This window comes from Ornithorhynchus anatinus, chromosome 3 (assembly GCF_004115215.2).
Source record: "Ornithorhynchus anatinus isolate Pmale09 chromosome 3, mOrnAna1.pri.v4, whole genome shotgun sequence".
Taxonomy (NCBI): Eukaryota; Metazoa; Chordata; class Mammalia; order Monotremata; family Ornithorhynchidae; genus Ornithorhynchus; species Ornithorhynchus anatinus.
In genome coordinates this window covers 119,986,312-120,008,792 of record NC_041730.1, presented here as the reverse complement: position 1 = coordinate 120,008,792, position 22,481 = coordinate 119,986,312, and the positions used below count along the sequence as shown (strand labels likewise).

General features: G+C 41.0%; 1 protein-coding gene across 2 annotated transcripts in view; it reads left to right on the top strand.

Moving 5' to 3' along the window:
• ADK (adenosine kinase) overlaps positions 1 to 22,481 on the top strand; it is a 505,307-nt gene that overhangs the window by 162,363 nt on the left and 320,463 nt on the right. For both annotated transcript variants that reach the window (XM_029060396.1, XM_029060395.2), the window contains exon 4: positions 9,973 to 10,051. In XM_029060396.1, coding sequence (XP_028916229.1) covers positions 9,973 to 10,051 — 79 coding nt within the window. The remainder of the gene's footprint in view (positions 1 to 9,972; positions 10,052 to 22,481) is intronic.

Here is a 22,481-nt window from a genome sequence, read left to right as displayed (position 1 = left end):
CATAGACAAGTGCATAGGTGAGGCAGAGGGGAGGGTGGAAGGGAAATGAGGGCTTTGTCAGGGAAGGTCTCTTGGAGGAAATGGGATTTTAGAAGAGTTTTGATCATGGGGAGAGTAATGGACTGCCAGATATGAAGTGGGTGGGAGTTCCAGGCTAGAGTTTGGGCAAGGGCACAGGGTTGGTTGTGGGATAGATGGATTGAATTTGGAGGGTGGAGGGCGGGGAGTTTGTTGTAGTAGGAAATCAGTGAGGTAAAGTCGGAAGAAGAGAGCTGATTGAATGTCTTAAAGTCGAAGGTAACTAGTTCCTGTTTAATGCGAAGGTGGATGGGCAAAACATTGGAGGTTTTTGATGAGTGGGTGAAAAAATGATCCCTGCAACATTGTGAAGTAAGGACTGGAGAAGAGAGACATAGGAGGCCCAGAGGTCAGCAAGGAGGTTAATGCATTGGTTTGGCAGCTGTCACCCCAGAAGCAGAGATTCAGGCATTGGGCTGCTCCAAACAATCTAGTCCTGAGGAGCCCCATGTGGGACAGGGACTGGGTCCAACCTGATTACTTTGTATCTATCCATGTGTTAAGCTCTGTGCCTGGCAACTAGTTTGCACTGAACAAATGCCATTAGAAAAAAAAAAGTCCACCTATCCAACCCTTACCAAAAAGCGTAGATTCATGGGGCACCCATCAAAACCAAAGTTGGGTAGGCACTCCCCGCAAAAAGAGAAGCAGGTGCCCCCTCCAAAAGCAGAGATTCGGGAGGCAGCATTCCCAAAAAAGATTTGGGCAATGGCCTCCCTCTCCCAAAAAATCATCTGGAAGCAACCCCACTCACCCCCCAAACACACACACACACATGCGCACACACACACACACACACACACACACACAAAATAGGCAACCAGCCTCATAACAGAAGACCATCATGGCCCCCCAACAATAGCAGAGGATCAGGTAACTGCCTTCCCCAAAAGAGGCTAATCTGGAGGCTGTTACCAAGCCAGTTGTGGGAGACATGGAGTGAATGGTTTTTCAGAAAAATGATCCAGTCCACAGTGAATAGTAGTAATGTTGATGATAATAGTGGTATTTGTTAAGTGCTTACTATGCATAAAGCACAGTTCTAAAGCCCTGGGGAAGATACAGGATAATCAGGCCAGTCATAGAGCCACACAGGGCTCAAAATGTAAATAGGAGGGAGAATAAGGATTGAATCCCCATTTTACAGATGGGGTAACTTAGACACTGAGAAGTAAAGTGATTTGCCCAAGGTCATGCAGCAGGTACATGGGTTCCAGGTCCTCTGAGTCCTAGGCCCATGTTCTTCCCACTAGGTTACTCTGCTCAGGGGGGAGAGATGGGAGACAGGAAGGTCAATGAGGAGGCTGATAATAGTAGTCAAGGTGGGATATGCTAAGTGCTTGGATCAGCATAGTAGCAGTTTAGATGGTGAGGAAAGGGTGGATTCTAGAGATATGGTGAGGTAGAACTGACAGAATTTGCCTGTGTGGGTTAAATTATAAATTGTGGAGGATAGTGCCACAGTTACAGGCTTTTGAAAAAGAGGATGGTGATGTGTACAGTGATAGGGAAGTTAAGGGGAGGACGGTTGATGGAGGAGAAAAACTGGAGGTAGTAGGTGAAGACAACTTACTCAAGGAGTTTGGAGAGGAATAATGGGGAGTGGGGGACATCTGGAGGGTGCCATGGGGTTAAGGAGGGTTTCTTTTTTTTTTAGGGTAAGGTATACATGGGCATGTTTAAATGCAGTGGGGATGAAGTCATTGGTAAGTGAGTGAATGAAGATCGTGGTCAAGAAGGGAATGAGGGAGAGAGCAATTGCTTTGATAAGGTGGGAGGGGATGGAGTCAGAGATGTAGGTGGAGTGCATTAGAATTTGAGAGGAGGCAGATGATAGTTTCTCAAGATAGTCCTGGGAAGGATGGGAGACTGGAGGAAGGGCCTGGGATATTTTATGCCTAATGGTTTCGATTTTGTCGATGAAGTATGTGTTAAGGTGATTGGGGCATGAGATGGTGGATGCTATGGTATATATTTGAGGAGTGAGTTAAAAGTGGCTGTTTCAGCCACTGGGGACAGTGGCCGTGGGAATCAGTAATAATAATGTTGGTATTTGTTTGTTAAGCGCTTACTATGTGCCGAGCACTGTTCTAAGTGCTGGGGTAGACACAGGGGAATCAGGTTGACCCACGTGGGGCTCACAGTCTTAATCCCCATTTTACAGATGAGGGAACTGAGGCACCGAGAAGTTAAGTGACTTGCAAAGTAGTGAAACCTCACAATCAATTTCAAAATTCTCCCCCACCTTGCCCCACTTTACCTATCTACACTCTTCACCCCCAGCATTGTACCTACCCCTTATCTCAATCCATCTGTGGTATTTATGGAACACTTTTTGTGTGCAAAGCACTGTACTAGGCCCTTGGGGGAGCACAATGGAGTTGGTAGACATGATCCCTGATCCCAAAAAGCTTAGAATCTCAACTCTTCCTCCTATGTTCCTTCATTCACACAACTCCCTTGGCTTGGAGCTCCCTCTCTCCCCACATTAAGCAGAGCACACCCCTCCCCACATTCAGCATCTCACCCAAGAAATTTTACCTGAATAATTTTTAGGCACCCTGTTGCCATACTGAGAAGCACAGGCGTGGGAGTCAGAGGACATGGGTTCTAATCCTTGCTCCGCCACTTGTCTACTCTGTGATCTTGGGCAAGTCACTTCACTGTGCCTCAGTTACCTCATCTGTCAAATGGTGATTGAGACTGTGAGCCCCATGTGGGACAGAGACTGTGTCCAACCTGATTACCTTGCATTTACCTCAGTGCTTTGAACAGTGCTTGGCACGTAGTAAGCGCTTAACGAATACCATCATCATCGTCATTATTATTACTATTATTATCATTATTAATATATCATACTTTCAGCCAATCTAACACTTCTGAACCTATTTCCCCCTCCTTAGTATCCATGTATATGCGTCAGCTCAATTGATTTTGACCTCTCTAGTTGTAAATATTTTTATGTTCATTTAAACTTTTGTGCACAGAGAACATGTCATTTCATTATTCCCGGGTTCCTAGTCAAGTGTACTGCACCAAGTGGGTGCCCAATAAATGCTACTGCCTTTACACCTACTATTTCAGAAGTCAAAAACTTTGTTCTTGGCTGATTCAGTGCCTTGCTGCATTCAGAAATCATTGTGTTATGGTTCCATAATTGCCCTTAAGTTGACCATATGCAAGAAAGTGCCAGTGCCTGCATTGATTGCCAGTCATTTAACTTTTAGAGAGAGTCAAATGGTCATTAAATCATTGTCAAACATTTTCTATGTAGGGCACGGTATAAGAACGTGATCATTTCTGCCTTCTGTTTATCCCCATACATCTTGATATTCATTTCTCATCCACTTCTCATTTACTGAACCAAAGCATGGAAATTGCCTCCCGAAACTTGGGGTAGATTTGCTCAGTTTTATTATGTATTCTTACAAGGTTATTCTGCAGGCAGGGTGCTGAATTGATGCACATGGATCATTTTCTATACAGAGTAGTTAGAGAATTAGCATTCTCCACAATCTGTCCCCTGGGATTTTGCTGGGCTTTTGTCTCTTCTCAGATGTGGCTCATAATAGTAAGGTAAAGCACAGTCTAAATGCCAGTTATCCCATTAAATTCACACTCAGGAAAATTTATCAACTAGATTTTGCTTCACTGCAGGCATAATTATATGCACCAAATGTCTCCATCTCCTTGTTTTATTAAAAAGAAGATACAAATCCACTCTCCTGGTCAAATAGTTTACACGGTAGAGAAAGCGAAATGGCTTAAAGTCATTTCCATGTCTTCAGTGAATTGACACTTGTTTAGGTCACTCCAGAATATTCCAGGTAGGAGGAAAGAGTGTCTTCATCTTATTTTCATTAGCTGCAGACTTAACCCTCTAACATCCCTTGCACTTCCAAGGTTTGGAGACTACATTTCCATAAATAGGAAATATAAAAATTTAAGACATCAAAATTATTTTAAAACTATTGTCTCTGTATATGCTGCTTCTCCTCAGAAGCAGCTGTTGGAAGGCTTCTCTTTACTAATATTTTTCTCCCTTTAAAGCTAAGGAACTTGCAATCAATTGAGGTTGTAATTGTCTAACATCAGCATGATAGATAATTAGTAGTGTGCATATCCATGAAAAGCAGATGGAGTAATTTTGTGCATTTTTTCTTAATTGTCTTCCCATGGGTAGCATATTATGGCAAGTGTCTTATTATCCATTCATTTTTAACTAACAATATATTATGGAAATAAAAATCCACACCACTATCATTTTCTTTACCAAGATATTAAAACGTAATGCGTGTGTTGATTTGACTAAATATATGTTGAAGGTGCCGGTGGCTACAAAGTTGACGTGAAAAATACCATAGAATTTTGCAGATTAGTGACACTTCATTACAGGTGAAAGGTTATCATTGTGTTTCGACATTGTAGAATTCTAAGGCCAAGATATATGCTTATTCTTTATTTTTATTCATTTTAGGAATGCATGGGAACAGTTTTCTGTATGGGGGAAGGGAACAGCACACATTAGCTCCTCACTTCCCTCTAGACTGTAAACTCCTTGTGGGCAAAGAATGTTTCTGTTATATTGTACACTCCTAAGCACTTAGTATAGAAGCAGCATGACGGAGTGGATAGAGCCCAGGCCTGGGAGTCAGAAGGTCATGGGTTCTAATCCCGGCTCTCCCACACTTGTCTGCTCTGTGACCTTGGGCAAGTCACTTTACTTCCCTGGGCCTCGGTAATCTCATCTGTAAAATGGGGATTGAGACTGTGAGCCCCATGTAGGATAGAGACTGTGTCCAACCCAATTTGTTTGCGTCTACCCTAGTGCTTAAACAGTACCTGGCACAAAGTAAATGCTTAACAAATGCCACCATTATTATTATTATTATTACAATACTCTGCACACAGTGCTCAGTGAATATGACTGAATAAATGACAGCAGCAGGAGTGCAAACACCAGGTCTCAGCAAGGTGGAGGGAAGAATTTTTTAGAAAGTACCATTCTACCCCTGATTACATCAAGCTGCTGGCCTCCAAATCCATTATTATTGAAGAATTCTGTTATGCCCCTTCAGTCTCACAATCAGGCTTGGATAGCAATAGTTTGTTTTTTGGGTTTTTTTTGTAGGATAAACTTTTATAGGTGTATGTGTCTCTGGTAAGAAATAGTGGTGGAAGTAATAGTGGTATTTATTGAGCTCCCACTGGAGGCAGTGCACTATACTAAGTGCTTGGGAAAGTACAACCAGAGAAATGAAAAATGGCACATGCATTCGCTGACCTCCTGGGCTTATTGGGAAGATGAATTGACGGACAACCTTTTTTTCTTGATATTTGTTAAGAGCTTACTATGTGCCAGGCACTCTACTAAGTGCTGAGGTAGATTCAGGCTAATCAGGTTAGACACAGTCCATGTTCCACATGGGGCTCACAGTTTTAATCTCCATTTCACAGCTGAGGTAACTGAGGCCCAGAAGCGGAGTGCCTTGCCCAAGGTCATACACCAGACAGGTGGTAGAGAACCCAGATCCTTTTGACTCCCAGGCCTGTCCTCTACCAAGACTGTGAGCCTGTTATTGGGCAGGGATTGCGCTTAGTACAGTGCTTTGCACATAGTACACACTCAATAAATGCTGTTGAATGAATGAATGAACTAGATCACACTGCTTCTCTGAGCCTTGAAAGCAGTCATTAGTTTTTGCTTGATGCGGAAGGTGGAGGTGTAGTAAGCGCTTTGAGGGCCGAGATCATGTATCCCAACTCAGTTGTAATCAGTCAGTCATATTTATTGAGCGCATACTTTATGCAGAGCACTATACTAATCACTTAGGAGAGTACAGTGTCCCTCTACACCCACTCCCTTGGAGAACTCATTTGTTCACATGACTGCAACTGCAAGCTCTCTGAGAATTGATTTGCTCCTATGGTTTCGACTACCATCTCTATATGGCCTGTAACTCCCCTCTTCATATCTGACAGAACTTCACTCTCCCCACTTTCAAATTCTTATCAAAAGCACATCCCAAATCTGCAGCTCCAACCATGATCTCTCTCTCTCTTTTTCTGTAGTCTCAAATTTCCTTCTGGCTTCGACATCTCTACTTGGATGTCCTGCCAACACCTCAAACCGAAATTACCAAAAACAGACTCCTCATCTTCCCAACCAAACCCCAGCCCCCTCATCTTTCCCACCATTGTAGACAACATCACTGCCCTCCCTGTCTCCCAAACTCATAACCGTGGCATTATCCTTGACTCATTTCTCTCTTGCAGCCCATGTATTCATTGTCACCAAAACTTGCCGGTTCAACCTTAACAGTATCACTAAATGCTGTCCTTTCCTCTCCATCCAAACTTCTATCATGTTAATCCAAGCATTTATCTTGTCCCACCTTGACTTCTCCATCAGCCTCTTTGCCTCCTGTCTCTCCCCACTTCAGTCTGTATTTCACTCTGCTGCCTGGATTATTTTTTTCACAGACTTGTTCAGTACTTGTTTCTCCACTCCTCAAGAACCTTCAGTGGCCCATCCACCTCCTCATCAAACAGAAACTCCTTGCCATCAGCTTAAAGCTCTCAATCACCTTTTCCCCCTCCTTCCGTATTGCTCTGATTTCCTACTACAACCCACTGCACACACTTGGCTCCTCTACTGCCAGCTGTTCCTCGATTTTGCCTGTCTTGATGCCTACTCGTCCATGTCCTGCCTCTGGCCTGGGACTCCTTCCCTCTTCATATGACAGACCTTCACTCTCCCCACTTTCAAATTCTTATCAAAAGCACATCTCTTCCAAGAGGACTTCCTTGACTTAGCCCTCATTTTTCTTCTACTCTCTCTCCCTTCTGTGTCACCCATACACTTGGATTTGCGTCCTTTATTCATCCCATCCTGGGCCCCCATCATTGTTGTACATATCTGTAATTTATCTGTAATCTGTCTCTCCCTCTAGACTGGAAGCTTGTTGTGGGCAGAGAACATATCTACCAACTCTTCTCTTGTACTCTCCTAAGAACTTAGTACACAATAGACCTTCTCAGACTAAGCCCCCCTTTTCCTCAGCTCCCCCTCCATTCCACGTCATCTCGACTTGCTCACTTTTGCTCTCTCTCGCTCCACCCCCCACTCCACAGCACTTATGTATGTATGTATATATCTGTAATTCTATTTATTTATATTGATGCCCGTTTATTTGTTTTGATGTGTATATATATTTTTAATTCTATATTTATTGATGCCTGTTTTACTGTTCTGATGTCTATTTTCCCCTTTCTAGACTGTTTTCCCCCTTCTAGACTGTAAGCCTGGTGTGGGCAGTGTTTGTCTCTCCCCAAATGCTGAATTGTACTTTCCAAGCACCTAACACAGTGCTCTGCACACAGTAAGCGCTCAATAAATATGATTGAATGAATGAATGAACAATAAACATGGTAGCTTGATTGCTGCATAGCATGTGAATATGAAAGGGTTTTTTTGGAGTATGAGACTATTAATTCATTTTCAGTTCTCTTCTTATGACTTCCATACAAGAACGTGGCAAATTCTATCCTCTGGTGATAGTCTTCCTTTCCTTTCCAGTCTTAATGGCTCTATCTCTTTTTCCTTCCAACTTGCTCACATCTCCCGTGTAATCAAAAGACTGACTCTAAATTCCAGATACCCACTTTCCCATCTCCCTGCCCTCATTCCTGTCTGTGCTCCTCAAACGGATGCTACCCACTTGTTCTTTTCCATTCTTCTCAGCCCTTTGGTTTCGTATCCAGCCTCACTACTTGCCATGGGTCTGTTCAGTTGTGCAGTCAAAGCATTTATGAAGCGAGTCCATACTGACACATCCAGCCTACTACCTGCTCTTAGTCTGCCTCTGTTCAGGTGGCATGATAACTTTGGGATGCTTGGGTTTTGTCTCTAAAGTTGGATCAGAAATACTGCAGTCATCTTCTCTTTTCTGAATTTGCCTTGGACTCACCCCAGAATCAGGCAACCAGGACTTATCTTGCATCTCTGCTTTCCAGGCACAGATCGGGGCCCTGAGAGAACCCAGAAAAATGGACAGGACAGTTGCTGTTCCTGTCTCTGGGAGGGACTCATCATCCAGGCATGATGTCTGGGGGTGAAAATGGGGCCTAGACTTCCAGATTCCAAAGACGGCGTCGGCAATTTCAACAAGAAAGGACTTTTGCAAAATATAAAATGGCCACAAAATCCCATTACAATCATTTTTGTTACACTTTAGAAGAAAGTAGAAAATTGGGAAGAAGAGACAGAAAATAAAGGGAATTAGCTAATAGTCTGTTTGAACATGGTCTTCTGCCCAGAATTTTAGGTTTGCGTAATTCAATATAATCATCACAATAATTTTGAGGCAATATCTAGTAAATCCGTCATTTAAATTGGCCAGAATATGCATCCCTAAATGCTAGAAATTACATTCCCAGAGCCTTGATGTGGAAATTATTCTAAGGACTGCTTTTAGCTTTATATTGTTTGCATGTTTAGTTTAAAACTTTCCCACAAGTGACATAAACCCACACTTGTAAAAGTTTCCAACAACAAGGAAAAAACAGTTAAACTGTACACATGCTTATGAGGTCAATGATTGTATTAAACCTCAGAATCTGGGAAAATTGTGTTGAAAATGTCTTCCTATGTATTTGCATACTTTTTAAGAAAATGTTTTCTTTGAAACCAGTATCATTATTTACTTCAGTTCATCTTTCGCAAGTCAGTAGGCTTTTGTTGGGGGCGGGGGGGGGGAGAGAGAGAGAGATATGTGGGACACAATTTGTGGAACCAAAAAATGTTGGAATTTTTAAAAAATCAGAAGAATGTGTACGAATGTATATGAATAAACAAAAATTACATGATAGGCTCTATCTAACCTATTCGTCACGACACAGAAAAGAGTACTTGGAGTCACTTTTGTTGTTCAATCATTGGTGGTAGTCAAGAAGGACAGAAATATGTGAGTAAATCTGAAAGGGGATGGAATACAAAATAAAACAGTAGTCCTTGCACCCCTGCATGGAGTTTTGATAACTTAGTTTTGCACACAGTAAGTGCTCCATAAATACCACTGACTGATTCATTTTAGCAAGGACAGAATAGAGCTAAAAAAACATATGGGTAAGGACAAGCAAAATAGCTGAGGAGATGGAGTGGCTTCATATACCGAAACGATTAGCACTGAATGGATAATTGAAGGCAGAGAGAAGGAATGATGGGTTTTTACAAATCAAGAAGTGTATGGGCTAAAACATGGAATTACTTAACTCCCCTGCTGGCTGTCCTTGTTTCCAACAGAAAAGCCTCATTGCTCAAAATGGGACTGACAAAGCCAATGAGAGGAGGGCATTTTGGTGAAATGTCCTCAATTTCAGTAGGTATTACTGGAATTTTAGGCTATGAACATTGTCCTTCATTGTACTCAGAAGTAAATTTAAAGATGCCACAGACCCCACCTTGATTATTTTCTGAGTAAAGTTAAATATTAAATAATGTTGATCAAGGAAGAAAACTTCTTGAAATATGGGGGTGATGGCATTTTTTTTTTTAAGTGGCAAAAGAATGACTTGCGGTCATTTCCCAGGGTTTTCCAGTCTAGATGCTATGCTTATATAAGATAATATTTTTATGTATTGCATTTCTTAGGCATACAAAACACTTGTCATATTGTGTTGTAATTCAGCAAATAGTTCATTTTTATTGTGGTTAGAATATACTACTCATTTTATTTGCTTTTCTCAGCTATGACCTAGTGAAAGAGTTAACATGTTTACATTTCCAGTTTATAGAATGATCTCATTCATTTCTAATATAGGTGCTCCCAACATTTCATGTTATGAAAAATTGCAGAAATTTATAACCTATTTTTTTCCTGTGGTTTCTTGCAGGTTTGAAGAACTTGTGAAAAAGTTTAAAGTTGAATATCATGCTGGTGGATCTACTCAGAATTCCATTAAAGTTGCCCAGGTTAGTACATTTAAAGACAGTCATGCCTTAAGTAATTCCATCTTTTTAATCCAAGTTCTCTCTTTCAATGTTAAAGAAGGAATTTGTTAAATAATAATAGATTAAGCTTGATCATTTGAAAACATTAACAAATATACATCCCTTTTAGGAGAATTTCTAAAATGGAGCACATCTGTCTTTTCCTCTTTTATTCTCTTACATTCTCTGTACATCAATATGGTGGTCATTTTCACCTTAATAGTTTTTTAAGAGCTAGTAGTTGATAGGTTTTTTCATTTGAAAGCAGCCCCACCAAAGAGGGGCACTTTGAATTGGATTGCTGTGGGAGGTTAAGATGCCAGGAAAAATTCATTTTCAAGTACCAGTTTACAAGCCCCAAGATGATAATAGATTAAATAACATTCCTCAAAACGAGATTTCTTTCTTCAGCTAAAGAGCTAACTTTAGAATTCAGTCCATCATTCATTGAATCCCAAGCCTCACTCAAGTAAATACTTATGTGGGATACCTGAAGGAAAAGATGTAGCCCTCAAGGCATTTAAAGCTTCTGGTGGTGGTAATAGTCAGTCAGTTGTATTTATTGAGTGCTTACTCTGTGCAGAGCACTGTATTAAGCGCTTGGGAGAGTACAATATAACAATAAACAGAAACATTCCCTGCCCCAAATGAGCTTACAGTCCATAAGAGGAGACAGACATTAATATAAATAAATAAATTACAGATATATACATGGTGTTAGTAGTATTTATTGAGCTCTCACCATGTATGCAGATCACCTTGAGCACTTGGAAACTATAGGGGCATGGGAATTAGACACAGTCCCTGCCCTCAAGTAGCTCCCAATCTTAGACTTTGAAGGGGGAGAAATGACACCTCCTCCCAGCCCCACTGCATTTATGTTCGTATCTGTAATTTTATTTGTATTGATGCCTCTTGCCCCCCTTTCTCCATCCCCCTGCCCCCCCGCCCCGCAACTGTAAGCTCACTGTGGGCAGGGAATGTGACTCTTTGTTGTTGTCAGTGCTCTGAACACAGTAAGCACTCAATAAATATGATTGAATGAAAGAATGACTGGAGAGAGACACATGAGGAGCGAAGAAACAACAGAATGCTAAAGCAACATAAAAGACAAGGACACACACTCAAAATAGAAACTAATATCAGCAGGGTGTTGTGACGGGAGAAGAATTTCAGGCTTCTTGGGACAAACTCCATAGCCTCATCAACTGCCACTGCAGCCATCAGTCTTGCCAAGGTTTTGTGGAGGCTTCATGCTGTGGGTGCTCTTCTCTTTCTCAGCGGGATGGTGGAAGTCAGGATTAGATGGCCCCTCCTTGAGGACATGGAGAAGAGGTGGTATCGGGGCCGGGGAGGCAGCCTAACTGTCGGTTTAGGGGTGATGCCAAGAGCGCATAGCAACAGCTTTTAGTTTTGGGGTTATTTTAATGGTATTTATTAAGCACTTACTCTGTGCCAAGCACTGAACTAAGCGCTCCAGTAGATATCAGCAAATCGAGTTAGACACAGTCCCTATCCCACCTGGGGCTAGTTCTTAATCCCCATTTTACAGATGACGTAGCTGAGGCACAGAGAAATTAAGTGACTTGTCCAAGGTCACCCAGCAGATAAGTGGCAGAGTGGTATTAGAACCCAGATCCTTCTGACTCCCAGGCCTGTGTTCTGTCCACTAGGCCAGGCTGGACTGGTTGGGGAATGAGTTCCTGCCAGGGAGAAGAGGATAGCAAGAAGTTGGAGATGGGAGAGTCAGGAGATGCAAGAGTTAGAAAGTGAATTTGCGAGGTGAGAAAGGTACAAGCTGGAGGCAGGCCATTGAAGAGAGTTGATATGACAAATAGTTCCCATAACTTTAACATTTTAATGCTTGTCTCTCCCCTTCTAGACTAACCATCTGGTGGGCAAGGATGCAGGGATCGTGTTTATTAACTCTTTTACATTGTACTCTCTCAAGTGCTTAGTGTGGTATTCTGCACTCAGTTGATAAAAGTTTATTGATCGATTGATCAAGCAAATTACAGTATGTACAAGTGCAGTTAGGCATCCCCTTCATAAGATATACATGACTACTGAATCTGCCTCCTTGCTGACCTCCTGGCTTCCTCTGTCTCCCCACTCCAGTCCATACTTTTCTCTGCTGCATAAATCATTTATCAATGAAAATGTTGAATTCCTGTCTTCCCACTCCTCACGAACCTTCAATGGCTGCCCATCCATCTCCACATCAAACAGAAACTCCTTACTATTGGCTTGAAAGCACTCAATCATCTCTCCCCAATCTACCTCACTTCACTAATCTCTCACCACAGCCCAGCCTGTACACTCCTCTCCTCTAGCACCAGTTCACTTACTTTGCCCCAGTCTCGTCTGTCTCACTGACAACCCCTTTCCCACGTCTTCCCCCTGGCCTGAAACTCCCTCTGCCTCCATATACGCCAGACCACCACTCTCTCCACCTTCAAAGCATTACTAAGTTGACATCTCTTCCAAGAAGCCTTCCCTGATTAAACCCTCATTTCCCCGCCTCACTCTCCCTTCTGCATCATCTGTGCACCTCAATCTGTGACTTTTGGACTTCTGATATTCTTTCCACTCCAAATCCCATAGTACTTACATTCATATCTTTATATGTTGTATGTTTCCCCCTCTAGACTGTAAGCCTCATTATAGGCAGAGAATTTGTCTGCTAATTCTGGTGCATTGTACTCTCCCAAGCACTAAGCACTTAAGTACCAAAGAAAATTAAATTAAAGTCAGGCACATGCAAGCAATGCCCCCTTCGCCTCTCTCTTGCACCCTCTGGCATCTTCTCCAACTCAGCAGAAGTAAAGATTTAGTGTCTGCCTGCCTTTCATTTCTCCTCTAGTTATCTGGAGGCTTTCCTTCACATTAGTTTGCTCCAGGTGATGTTTATCCATAATTACCTTAAAATTATTTAATGGAAGCTGGGAAAATCAGAACACATTCAGGCAGTCAGTCAAGCAATACAGTTTGTCAGACACAAGTAGGGAGGTTTCAGATTGGGCTCTGGGTAATGAAGCGGGTCCAGTTCCTTAGCAAAACAGACAAGCGCTTTAGTGAACAGGTCAGGTCACCACACTAAAATGTTAATAAAGATAGACAGTGTTATATTTTCCTCAGACACTTGTACCCAGTGCCTTCAAGGGTGTCAGCCTTGAGCGGTCTCTGTTTCTTCTGGAATGGTGCCTTCTGGAACCCCATCTCTCCCAGTACTGAGACCCCAACCAGTTATAAGCCTGTTTCAGTCGATCAGTCCCTGAAAAGCCCTACTGCCCTTCCCTTGGCTTGCCAAATTAGCCACCTCAACATATTCACTCCTGTGAATTGGGTCTGTGGGGACATAGGCTCAGGCCTGTCCTATATGAAAGCCACAGTCAGCATTCATTGAAAACCTACCTGGTTTGCTAAAGAACTGGATCCGCTTCATTTCCCAAAGCCTAATCTTCTTTCATTCACATTTAATGAACACTTACTGAGTGCAGAGCACTAAACTAAGCACTTAGGAGAGTACAATATAACAATCAACAGACACATTCCCTGCCTGCAACGAGCTTACAGTCTGAAACCTTCCTACTCGTTTATGCCAAACTTCACAGCCACGACCAGCAATTTGGGCTTTAACACCTTCAGTAGCTCCCGACCCTCATGCTCTACATCTCAAGTAATTCAGTCCTAGCCGCCTTTATCATTTTTCTCTTAAGCCCAGATAAATTTTGTGAGATTTTGTAAGAGTAAAAAGTCCCTTTGTCTTAAATCTTCACTTTACAGTTTTTTATATGACATCCAAAGGTCAAATTGTTGTACGTCAAGCCTATCTGCCACTTCTTTGCCAGTGTCAAATCTGTTTGGAAACAAACTTTCAGAGAGTTTTTCTTCATCAGTTATTTATGGAGTGCCTTCTTGGTGTGGAACACTCTGTTGAACTCTAGGAAGTTTAGAGTAGCAGATTAGGCTTGAGTTCCTGCCCTCAGGTTGCATACAGCAAAAGGGAGGAAGCAATCGACTTTCATTTTAGAATTTTACTGCCCAAAATGTCTGTTTGGGTGCTCATTTTTCCATTTTTAAGAGGTAGGGTTTTGAAAAGCTGCACCTTGACTTTCTTCCCAGACCCCTCTTTTCTCTAAACATTTCATTTCACAGTATTCACCAAGGTTCCCAGACTACCTTTTGGGTTCATATTCCTTACCTTTATTGTGCAAAAGCTAAGGTAAGTAGCCCGCTAGTGGAGTAATAGTAGTGGTAAGTGGTGGTAGTAGTAGTATTTATTGTTCACCCACTGGTGCAATACAGTGTACTAAACACTTGGGAAGTGCAAAACAGCCAAGTGACACTTTTCCTGCCCACAAGGAGCTTACACTCTGAATAATTGTGGTATTTGTTAAACGCTAATTATGTGCCAGGGACAGTTCTAAGCACTGGGGTAGATATAAGATAATTGGGTTGGCCACAGTCCCTGCCTATCGGGGGCTCACAGTCTTAATTCCCATTTTACAGATGATTGAACTGAGGCACAGAGAAGTTACGTGAGTTGTCCAAGGTCATACAGCAGACACGTGGCGCAGCCAGGTTTAGAACCCATGACCTTCTGATTCTGAGGCCCGTGCTCTATCCACTAGGCCATGCTGTATCAACGTGGAGGGAAGAGGTCTTAAAAAAAAATTCCAAATAGAGTAATTAAAGTAAATAAAGTATGAGAAGCAGTGTGGCTTTGTGGATAGAGCACAGCCTAGGAGTTAAAAGGACCTGAGTTTTTATTCCGGCCCTGTCACTTGTCTACTATGTGACCTTTGGCCAGTCACTTAACTTTGCCTTTGTTAACTCATCTGTAAAATGGGGATTAAGACTGTGAGCTCTAGATGGAGCTGTGTCCAACGCACTTACCTTGTATCTACTCCAGTACTCGGTACAGTGTCTGGCATATAGTAAGCGTTTAAAAATGCCACAGTTGTTAGTAATAGTCAAAGGAAGGATTGAGTGACATATACCAAATATTCATGCTCAGGATATGTATAAATAAGTGCTGAAGTCCTGGGGGATGCTGCTGGGTTTGTACAATTCGGGGTACTAGGGACAAACTGGGGAAGACTTGTTAGAGGAAGAGCATTTAGCTGCCCTCTTCTCCACCTGGACCACCATGTGAATTCTCTTGTGGCGTGGCTTCAGTTTTGGCCAGCCTGCCTTCTAAAACTTCTTTCTCAACAGGTTTTGTCAGGTGACATTTTTCTTTCATTATAAAGTGGGAGAATACTGCTTTCTGTTCACAATTTTACATCTGTTTGCAATTAACATCGCAGGAATTGTTTGTTTTTTTCAGTTACCACAATTCGAAAGTTTTCTACAAGTTGGAGGCACTAGAAAATATGTTGATATATATTCAATCAAGGGGGGCGGTCATCTTCTCACCTAAACACCAATGCTGTTTTCCTTGATTCTTTCATTAATTCTCCTCTTATGTTTTCGAGGTAAAAATTAAGAGGTTGACCTGACAAGTCTTGACAGCAGCATGAAGGGGGAGGTCCATTCCTATATTGTTGGAAATGGCGGCCATCGAATTTTGAGAACTAGACTCTTAGGTCATAATTTGGCTGATTCTCCAAAGTAGCCATGAAGTGCAAACATATGCTTAGCATACAGGTGTTGAATAAATTCCAGTGAATTGAACGAACAAATGAATATATAACCCATACTGGTAATTCAGCTGTAGTGTTTTGGGGTCTGGTGAGAAAGCTTAAAGATAATGATCAGGTTTTAGGGCAGCCATGACATTTTCCATTTGTCATGCAGAGAAACTGAACTTTTCTACCTGCCTGTTTTCAGTATATTTGTATTGTTAACATTTTAGGTCTCTCTGGTGAGACTCAAGTATAACTGCTGGTCCGGAGGGACAGAAATAAATCTGCAGTTAAGGAAATAATCTGCAATTTGTGGGGGTTGTAAACTATTGACAATATCTAGGAAATTTAGTTATCCTGGACCGATGGTCTGTCCTGTCTTAATAGAAAGAGTTTAGGACTGAGAGTTGGGCCAGCTGTGGGTCCTTGGGCAAATCACTTAACCTCTCTGATCCTCAGTTTCCTTATCTGTAAAATGGAAATAAAATGAATTGTCAGCTTTGGGTGTGACTGGGACTATTCCTGATCTGATCATTTGTTTCAACTCAGTGATTAGCACACTGTTTGATATCCTTTGCGGGAGGGCAGGTGCTACAGACTCCGGTCAGCATAATTTGGTAATATGGAAGGGCTGGAGCTATGTAATGCTGTCTCTGCTGCAGTCTCTCTCCTCACAGGGTACTAATCTAACCTGTCAACTGCAAGTTTGAAAAGCTTGTTCTAATCAGTTCTTGTGGATCATTCATTCAGTCGTATTTACTGAGCACTTACTGTGTGCAGAGCACTTTACTAAGCGTTTGGGAGAGTACAACATAACACACATCCCCTGCCCACAGCGAGTTTACAGTCTAGAGCAGGGGAGACAGACATTAATAGAAAAAAATAAATTACAGACATGTACATAAATGCTGTGGGGCTGGGAGGAAGAACAGAGAATGAGAACAAAAGTCATTATGTATGGCTATATGCTAACATGTCTAAACATCCATTAGGTTATAAACTCCTTGTGGGCAGGGAAATAAATGTTTTTTTTCTTTATGGGATTAAGTGCTTACAATTCTGAGTTCTGAGTTAGTCTTGTGCTTCTGTTGTACATCCCAGACAAACTTTTATGTTTAGTGCTTTTTCATGTCTTTCTTATATTTTTATTTTGAGGCTCATAATATGTTTGTGTACATTTTTGCATGGATGCCCACCTATATCACATTTAGATCTGTGCCTTAAAGACAATTCTGTATCTGTAACTCCTGTTTTCTTGCCATTAAATTCTATACAGGCAAATCAGTAATCACTGATTTCTTGAAAAAACACAGTATGATATCAGTTTATCAATTTACTGACCAGATGTGCTTATGTTAGACCAAATAGGCCTATGCTCAATTTACCTTATCAGTTTAGAATATGAAACACTCCCACCCACCGTATCTCCCAAGAATAAAATTCAAGCATTCTGCCAGCTACCTAATTAACGGTTATCTGCTTGACAAGTATTATTTCTTCTGCTGGTTTAAATCTTCAAGGGAAAATGTGAGAAGCAGCCCAGCCTAATGTATAGATTGGGGCCTGGGAGTCAGAGGACCTGGTTTTTAATCCTGGCTCCATCACTTATCTGCTCTGTAACCTTGGGCAAGTCACTTGACTTATCTCTGCCTCTGTAACCTAATGTGTAAAATTAGGATTAAGACTGAGCCCCATGTGGGACATGGACTATGTCCAACATGATTAACTTGTATCTATTCCAGCACTTAGTACAGTGCCTGGCACATGGTAAGTGCTGATCAAATACCTTTTTTTTTTTTAAATGCTTGAAACATTACTTTTCCCCACTCCTCTGTAGCTGCTGGATTCACTCTCTGGATCATTTTTGAGTTCTCTAATGCTGATTAAAGTAAACTTTTGCCAAATCAGTTTGATTCTTCTTTCACAGCAGTTCCAAAATTTTGCATTTTCTCTTTACTTTTTGGTATTAAAGTGATTTGATCCTCCTTTATCACCTGACTTGGATCTTGGATCTACTGCAGTAAATACTGAATTCTTTCTTTTTCAGAAACATCATTGTTTTGCTTCAATTATTTTGTGGACATTTTGCATAAGTAGCAAAAATTGGTTGATTTGGAGATATGCAGAGTTATTGCATGTGTGCCTGACTCTTCAATAAAATACCTTGTAAACCTTTTGTGAAGGTTAAAATATCCTTATATTTTTTAAAAATAAAAGGTAATTTTTGACCAAATAAAAACTTGCTGGATGAGAGGGAAAGGAATTTGAACCTTCTGAGCAAGTCTCATCAAGTTTCTATCATTCTCATACAGTTGAAATTTTCAAAAGTAAAGTTTATTTTTCTTTTTGACCTAATTTGTCTAATATGTACATTAAATGTATATATACAGATTCACGTCAAATAAGTCTCCGATTATTTCTCCGAATGACCTATTTCACCTGGAAAAACAGGTTAGAAGTTAAAAAGTCTTTTATTAGGTGTTGCTCTGGGAAACTGGAAGCAGGCCAGATCTGCTTAGATCTAAAAAGAAGGATTGACACTGAAGTGATCAAAGTGAATTGTCTGGTCTAATGGCTCACACCTGGGCCAGTTGTGGAAATGTCAACAACCCTGACTATATTTATAAATATCCGAGCAGGATGTGGCAGATGGTGATGCAACACAGAGTTCACATCAGACCTTCCTGCCATTAAACAGCATGTGATGTTTGGAAGGTGCCTGTTAGCACTGATTTTAAGATTAATGAGTAACTTCAAGCAACTCAGGCCTTACAAAATAAAGGTTAAAATGGGCCTGACTTCCACCTGCAGTTGTTCCACTTTAAGCAGATAAGATTATGCACCTAATTGTTCTTTGATGAAATGGAGAGAGTGGAAGCAGGATTTTGTTGTCAGAACCTCGATTTTTAATACTTTGTTTAGCATATTCTTTGCTGAGGCTCTGTAATGTGAGACAAAAGTCAATTCTTGAAATTTTTTGAAAGGTCAGCTGGTGGTTTCCTTTGTTTATAGAATGTGCCAACCAGATGCTAAATAATAAAATTATAGTATCCCTTAACCTTTGTAAGACTTCCAAGCCAAAGGAAATCTCAAAGCAGTGTCAGGCATATGTCAAAAAGCCTTCTTTAGTACCACATAAATCATTAAATTGAAATTAATTGATCACTAAATACAATTGATTAATTGATTACCAAGCAGTGTTATTTATGATCGGAACTTAAAGTCTTCAAGAACATATCTGGATTCCACTTTCAAAGTAGAGGAAGGCACCCATTTTTTTGTTTTACAAATTTAATAAAATTGTCCAACCCTATGGCTAGATCAACAAAATAACTTATGCCAAATCCCTCCTTTATTTCTTGCAGTATGTAAATTGATTTAATGGCCTTTGTGTTTGGTGCCCTGTGGGTGAGTCTCACAAATACTGGTGATATTGGGACATTCATTAAATGTGGTAATGAATAATTTGGGTAACCCCTCAGCAGAACCCAAGGTCTCACTTCAGAACTGGCTGAGAAATAAGCCATTTTGTAGATTTAGTCTATAGATTTAAACTCAAAAATAATAATAATGTTGGTATTTGTTAAGCGCTTACTACGTGCCAAGCACTGTTCTAAGCGCCGGGGTAGATACAAAGTAATGAGGTTGACCCACTTAGGGCTCACAGTCTTCATCCCCATTTTACAGATGAGGGAACTGAGGCTGAGAGAAGTTAAGTGACTTGCCCAAGGTCACACAGCTGACAAGTGGCAGAGCAGGGATTAGAACCTCTGACCTCTGACTTCCAAGCCTGGGCTCTTTCCACTGAGCCATGCTGCTTCTCTAATGAGTTTGGTCCTAGGGATAAAGATGTCATGTTCACAGAATCACTGGTAAGGTGTGTTTAGCCAATTTTTCTTTGACCTTGGCATTATGCCTTTAGGGATAGAAAAAGGGAAAGCTAGTCAAGTATTCATCCTACAGGAGGGAAAAGATCCAATAATAACCAAGATGATTCTTTTAAGATGAATTGAATAATTTGTAGTGAAAGAAGAAAAATATAAGAAGAAATTGAAGAGACTAAGAACCCACAGGTTAAATGGCAGGGAATGGGCAGAGATCTCCTCCAAAGCCCCAGTGTCATGAACATGATGAGAATTGGTGATGGAGTTCTCCCTTGGCACCATGCATGCCTCCTGTCTCTCCACGTTCTGTCTATACTTCACCTCTGCATCAAACCATCTGCTCCTTACCGTCGGTTTTAAAACACTCAATCAGCTCGTCCCATTCTTCCTCATTGATTCCCTACTACAGCCTTGCTCCTCTAGTGCCAGCTTATTTTCTGTGCTCCAATTTCATCTATCTCGCCGCTGACCACTCGACCACATCCTCACCCACTAGCCTGGGACTCCCTCCCCGTCCAGACCATTAGACCACTACACTCTTCAGCCTTCAAAGCATTATTAACTGCATCTCCTCCAAGAGGCCTTCCTGGATTAAGCCTTCTTTTCCCTGGCTCGCTCTCATTTCTGCGTCGTCTGTGCACTTGGATCTGTGACCTTTGGACATTTCATATTCACCCCACCCTCAACCCCACACCCCTCATTTACATATCTTGAAATGATATATATGTTACAGTATTTTATAGTATTTAATATGTGCTTATTATGTGCCAGGCACTGTACTAAGTGCTGGGGTATATACAAGCTAATCGGGTTGGACACATTCTATGCCCCTGCTTCGGGCTCACAGTCTTAATCCCCATTTTACAGATGAGGTAACTGAGACACAGAGAAGTGAAGTGACTTGCCCAAGGTCACACCGCAGAGAAGTGGCTGAGCTGGGATTAGAATCCAGATCCTTCTGACTCCCAGGTCCGTGCTTTGTCCATTAGGCCCCACTGCTTCTCAGGATCCCCAGAAAGACAAGTCTTCATTATAGAATGGATTCTACGTATCCCTCTGAAGTTGCATAAGTGAAATACCTTTGCTTGCACCAATACATTTAGTAGGGACAAGTGGAAGCCCAACATATACATTAACCACTTGATCTTAGCCTGATGGTTTAGAGAAATGGCTACTATAAGCATAACAATTATTTTTACTCTGTGAGATAGCTGTTTTGACTGAAAATTCCATACATTTTAGTCTGTTCAGACTGACTTGAGTTTGTAGTCTTTTGTGTCTAAGTCAAGTGAACTGAGATTCTGAATATAGCAGACGCCTATGTATGTTACCATCTAGATCATGGAAATATTCATCTCATAGAGATTTTCCCAATTTGAGGATTCAGTTGTACTCTGCCATAATAATATAATAGTAATTGTGGTATTTATTAAGCGCTTAAGTACCGGAATGGTTACAAGCAAATCAGGTTGGACATAGTCCCTGTCCCACATGGGGCTCACAGTCTCAATCCCCATTTTTCAGATGAGGTAATTGAGGCCCAGAGAAGTAAAGTGACTTATCCAAGGTCACACAGCAGACAAGGCTGTTATGATACTAGTGATATATAGGAAAAATGTTTGTGTATATATACAAATCATTACCTAAATATGGTAGAATAAACAATTTACTTATGCTGTCGAGTTGTCTCCGACACATAGCAACGCCATGGACACATCCCTCCCAGAATGCCCCACCTCCACCTGCAATCGTTCTGGTAGTGTATCCATAGAGTTTTCTTGGTAAAACTATGGAAGTGGTTTACCAATCTCTCCTTCCCCCATGGTAAACTTGAGTCCCCATCCTCGACTCTCTCCTGTGCTGCTGCTGCCTGGCACACGTGAGTTTTGACTTGTAGCTGATTGCCTTCCATTCGTTAGCCACTGCCCAAGCTAGGAATGGAATAGATATGCCTCTGCTTGACTCTCCCACATTCCAAGCGCTTAGTACAGTGCTCTGCACATAGAAGGTGCTCAATAAATACTATTGAATGAATGAATGATTGAATAGTTGAGATGGTAGAGAACTGAAAACTCTCCCACTGTGACCCTGAGAGGTGAGAATAAGTATTTAAGAGCTCTTTCGGTACCTTGCTATTGTGTTTTAAGCTGGGACTTTATAAATTATCCTAATACTGATGTTTGTGAATAAAGTAAATGTCTTAAAATGTTTTCCGCATAACAAATCATTTTAGGTGCCACATTAACTCCCCTAACTTCTATTAGATAGTATCCAAGAGAAAATAGATAGGCAGAGTATTTGATAAGTGTTTTTCTTATTATACTTTTAAATCTTCTCCATCAACAGACAATTCTGAGTTTTTACAAGGTAAAAAAAATCATACATTTGGAAATCTTTCAGAATTCTTTGAAAAGATTTGTGAGAATTTAGAATGCAGTATGATTTTTGACAAGAAATTTTGAATTATGAAATTAATTGTGTAGTCATTGGCCAGTAAATTTTAAATATGCCATAAATCCCAGGAAATCACACTTCAATTTTACTAGAAATAGCCTTTTGTGACTGTACTACACTTTCAAATCTATAGCCTGTGGTAGTTAGTTGATTAAAGCTACTTTATTCTTTTCAAAAGGTTTAAAGCAGGAGATCTTTTGAAAGAAATTAAGTAGCTGTAATTACAGCACTCATTTTTTAGAAAGTTAAGCATTCAGGTAGTGAATTACAGCAGTAGGGTGACTTTTGTGTGCAAATGTTGTGTAAGAGAACAGAAGAAGTAACTGCGGCTTTTAAAATCTGTGATTTAAAGCCAAACTAATTATTTTCCAGTTATTTGGAAAAACATACATTTTTCATGCTAATTTTAATGTTGTTAAACCATAAATTTTAAAGAGAGAAAAT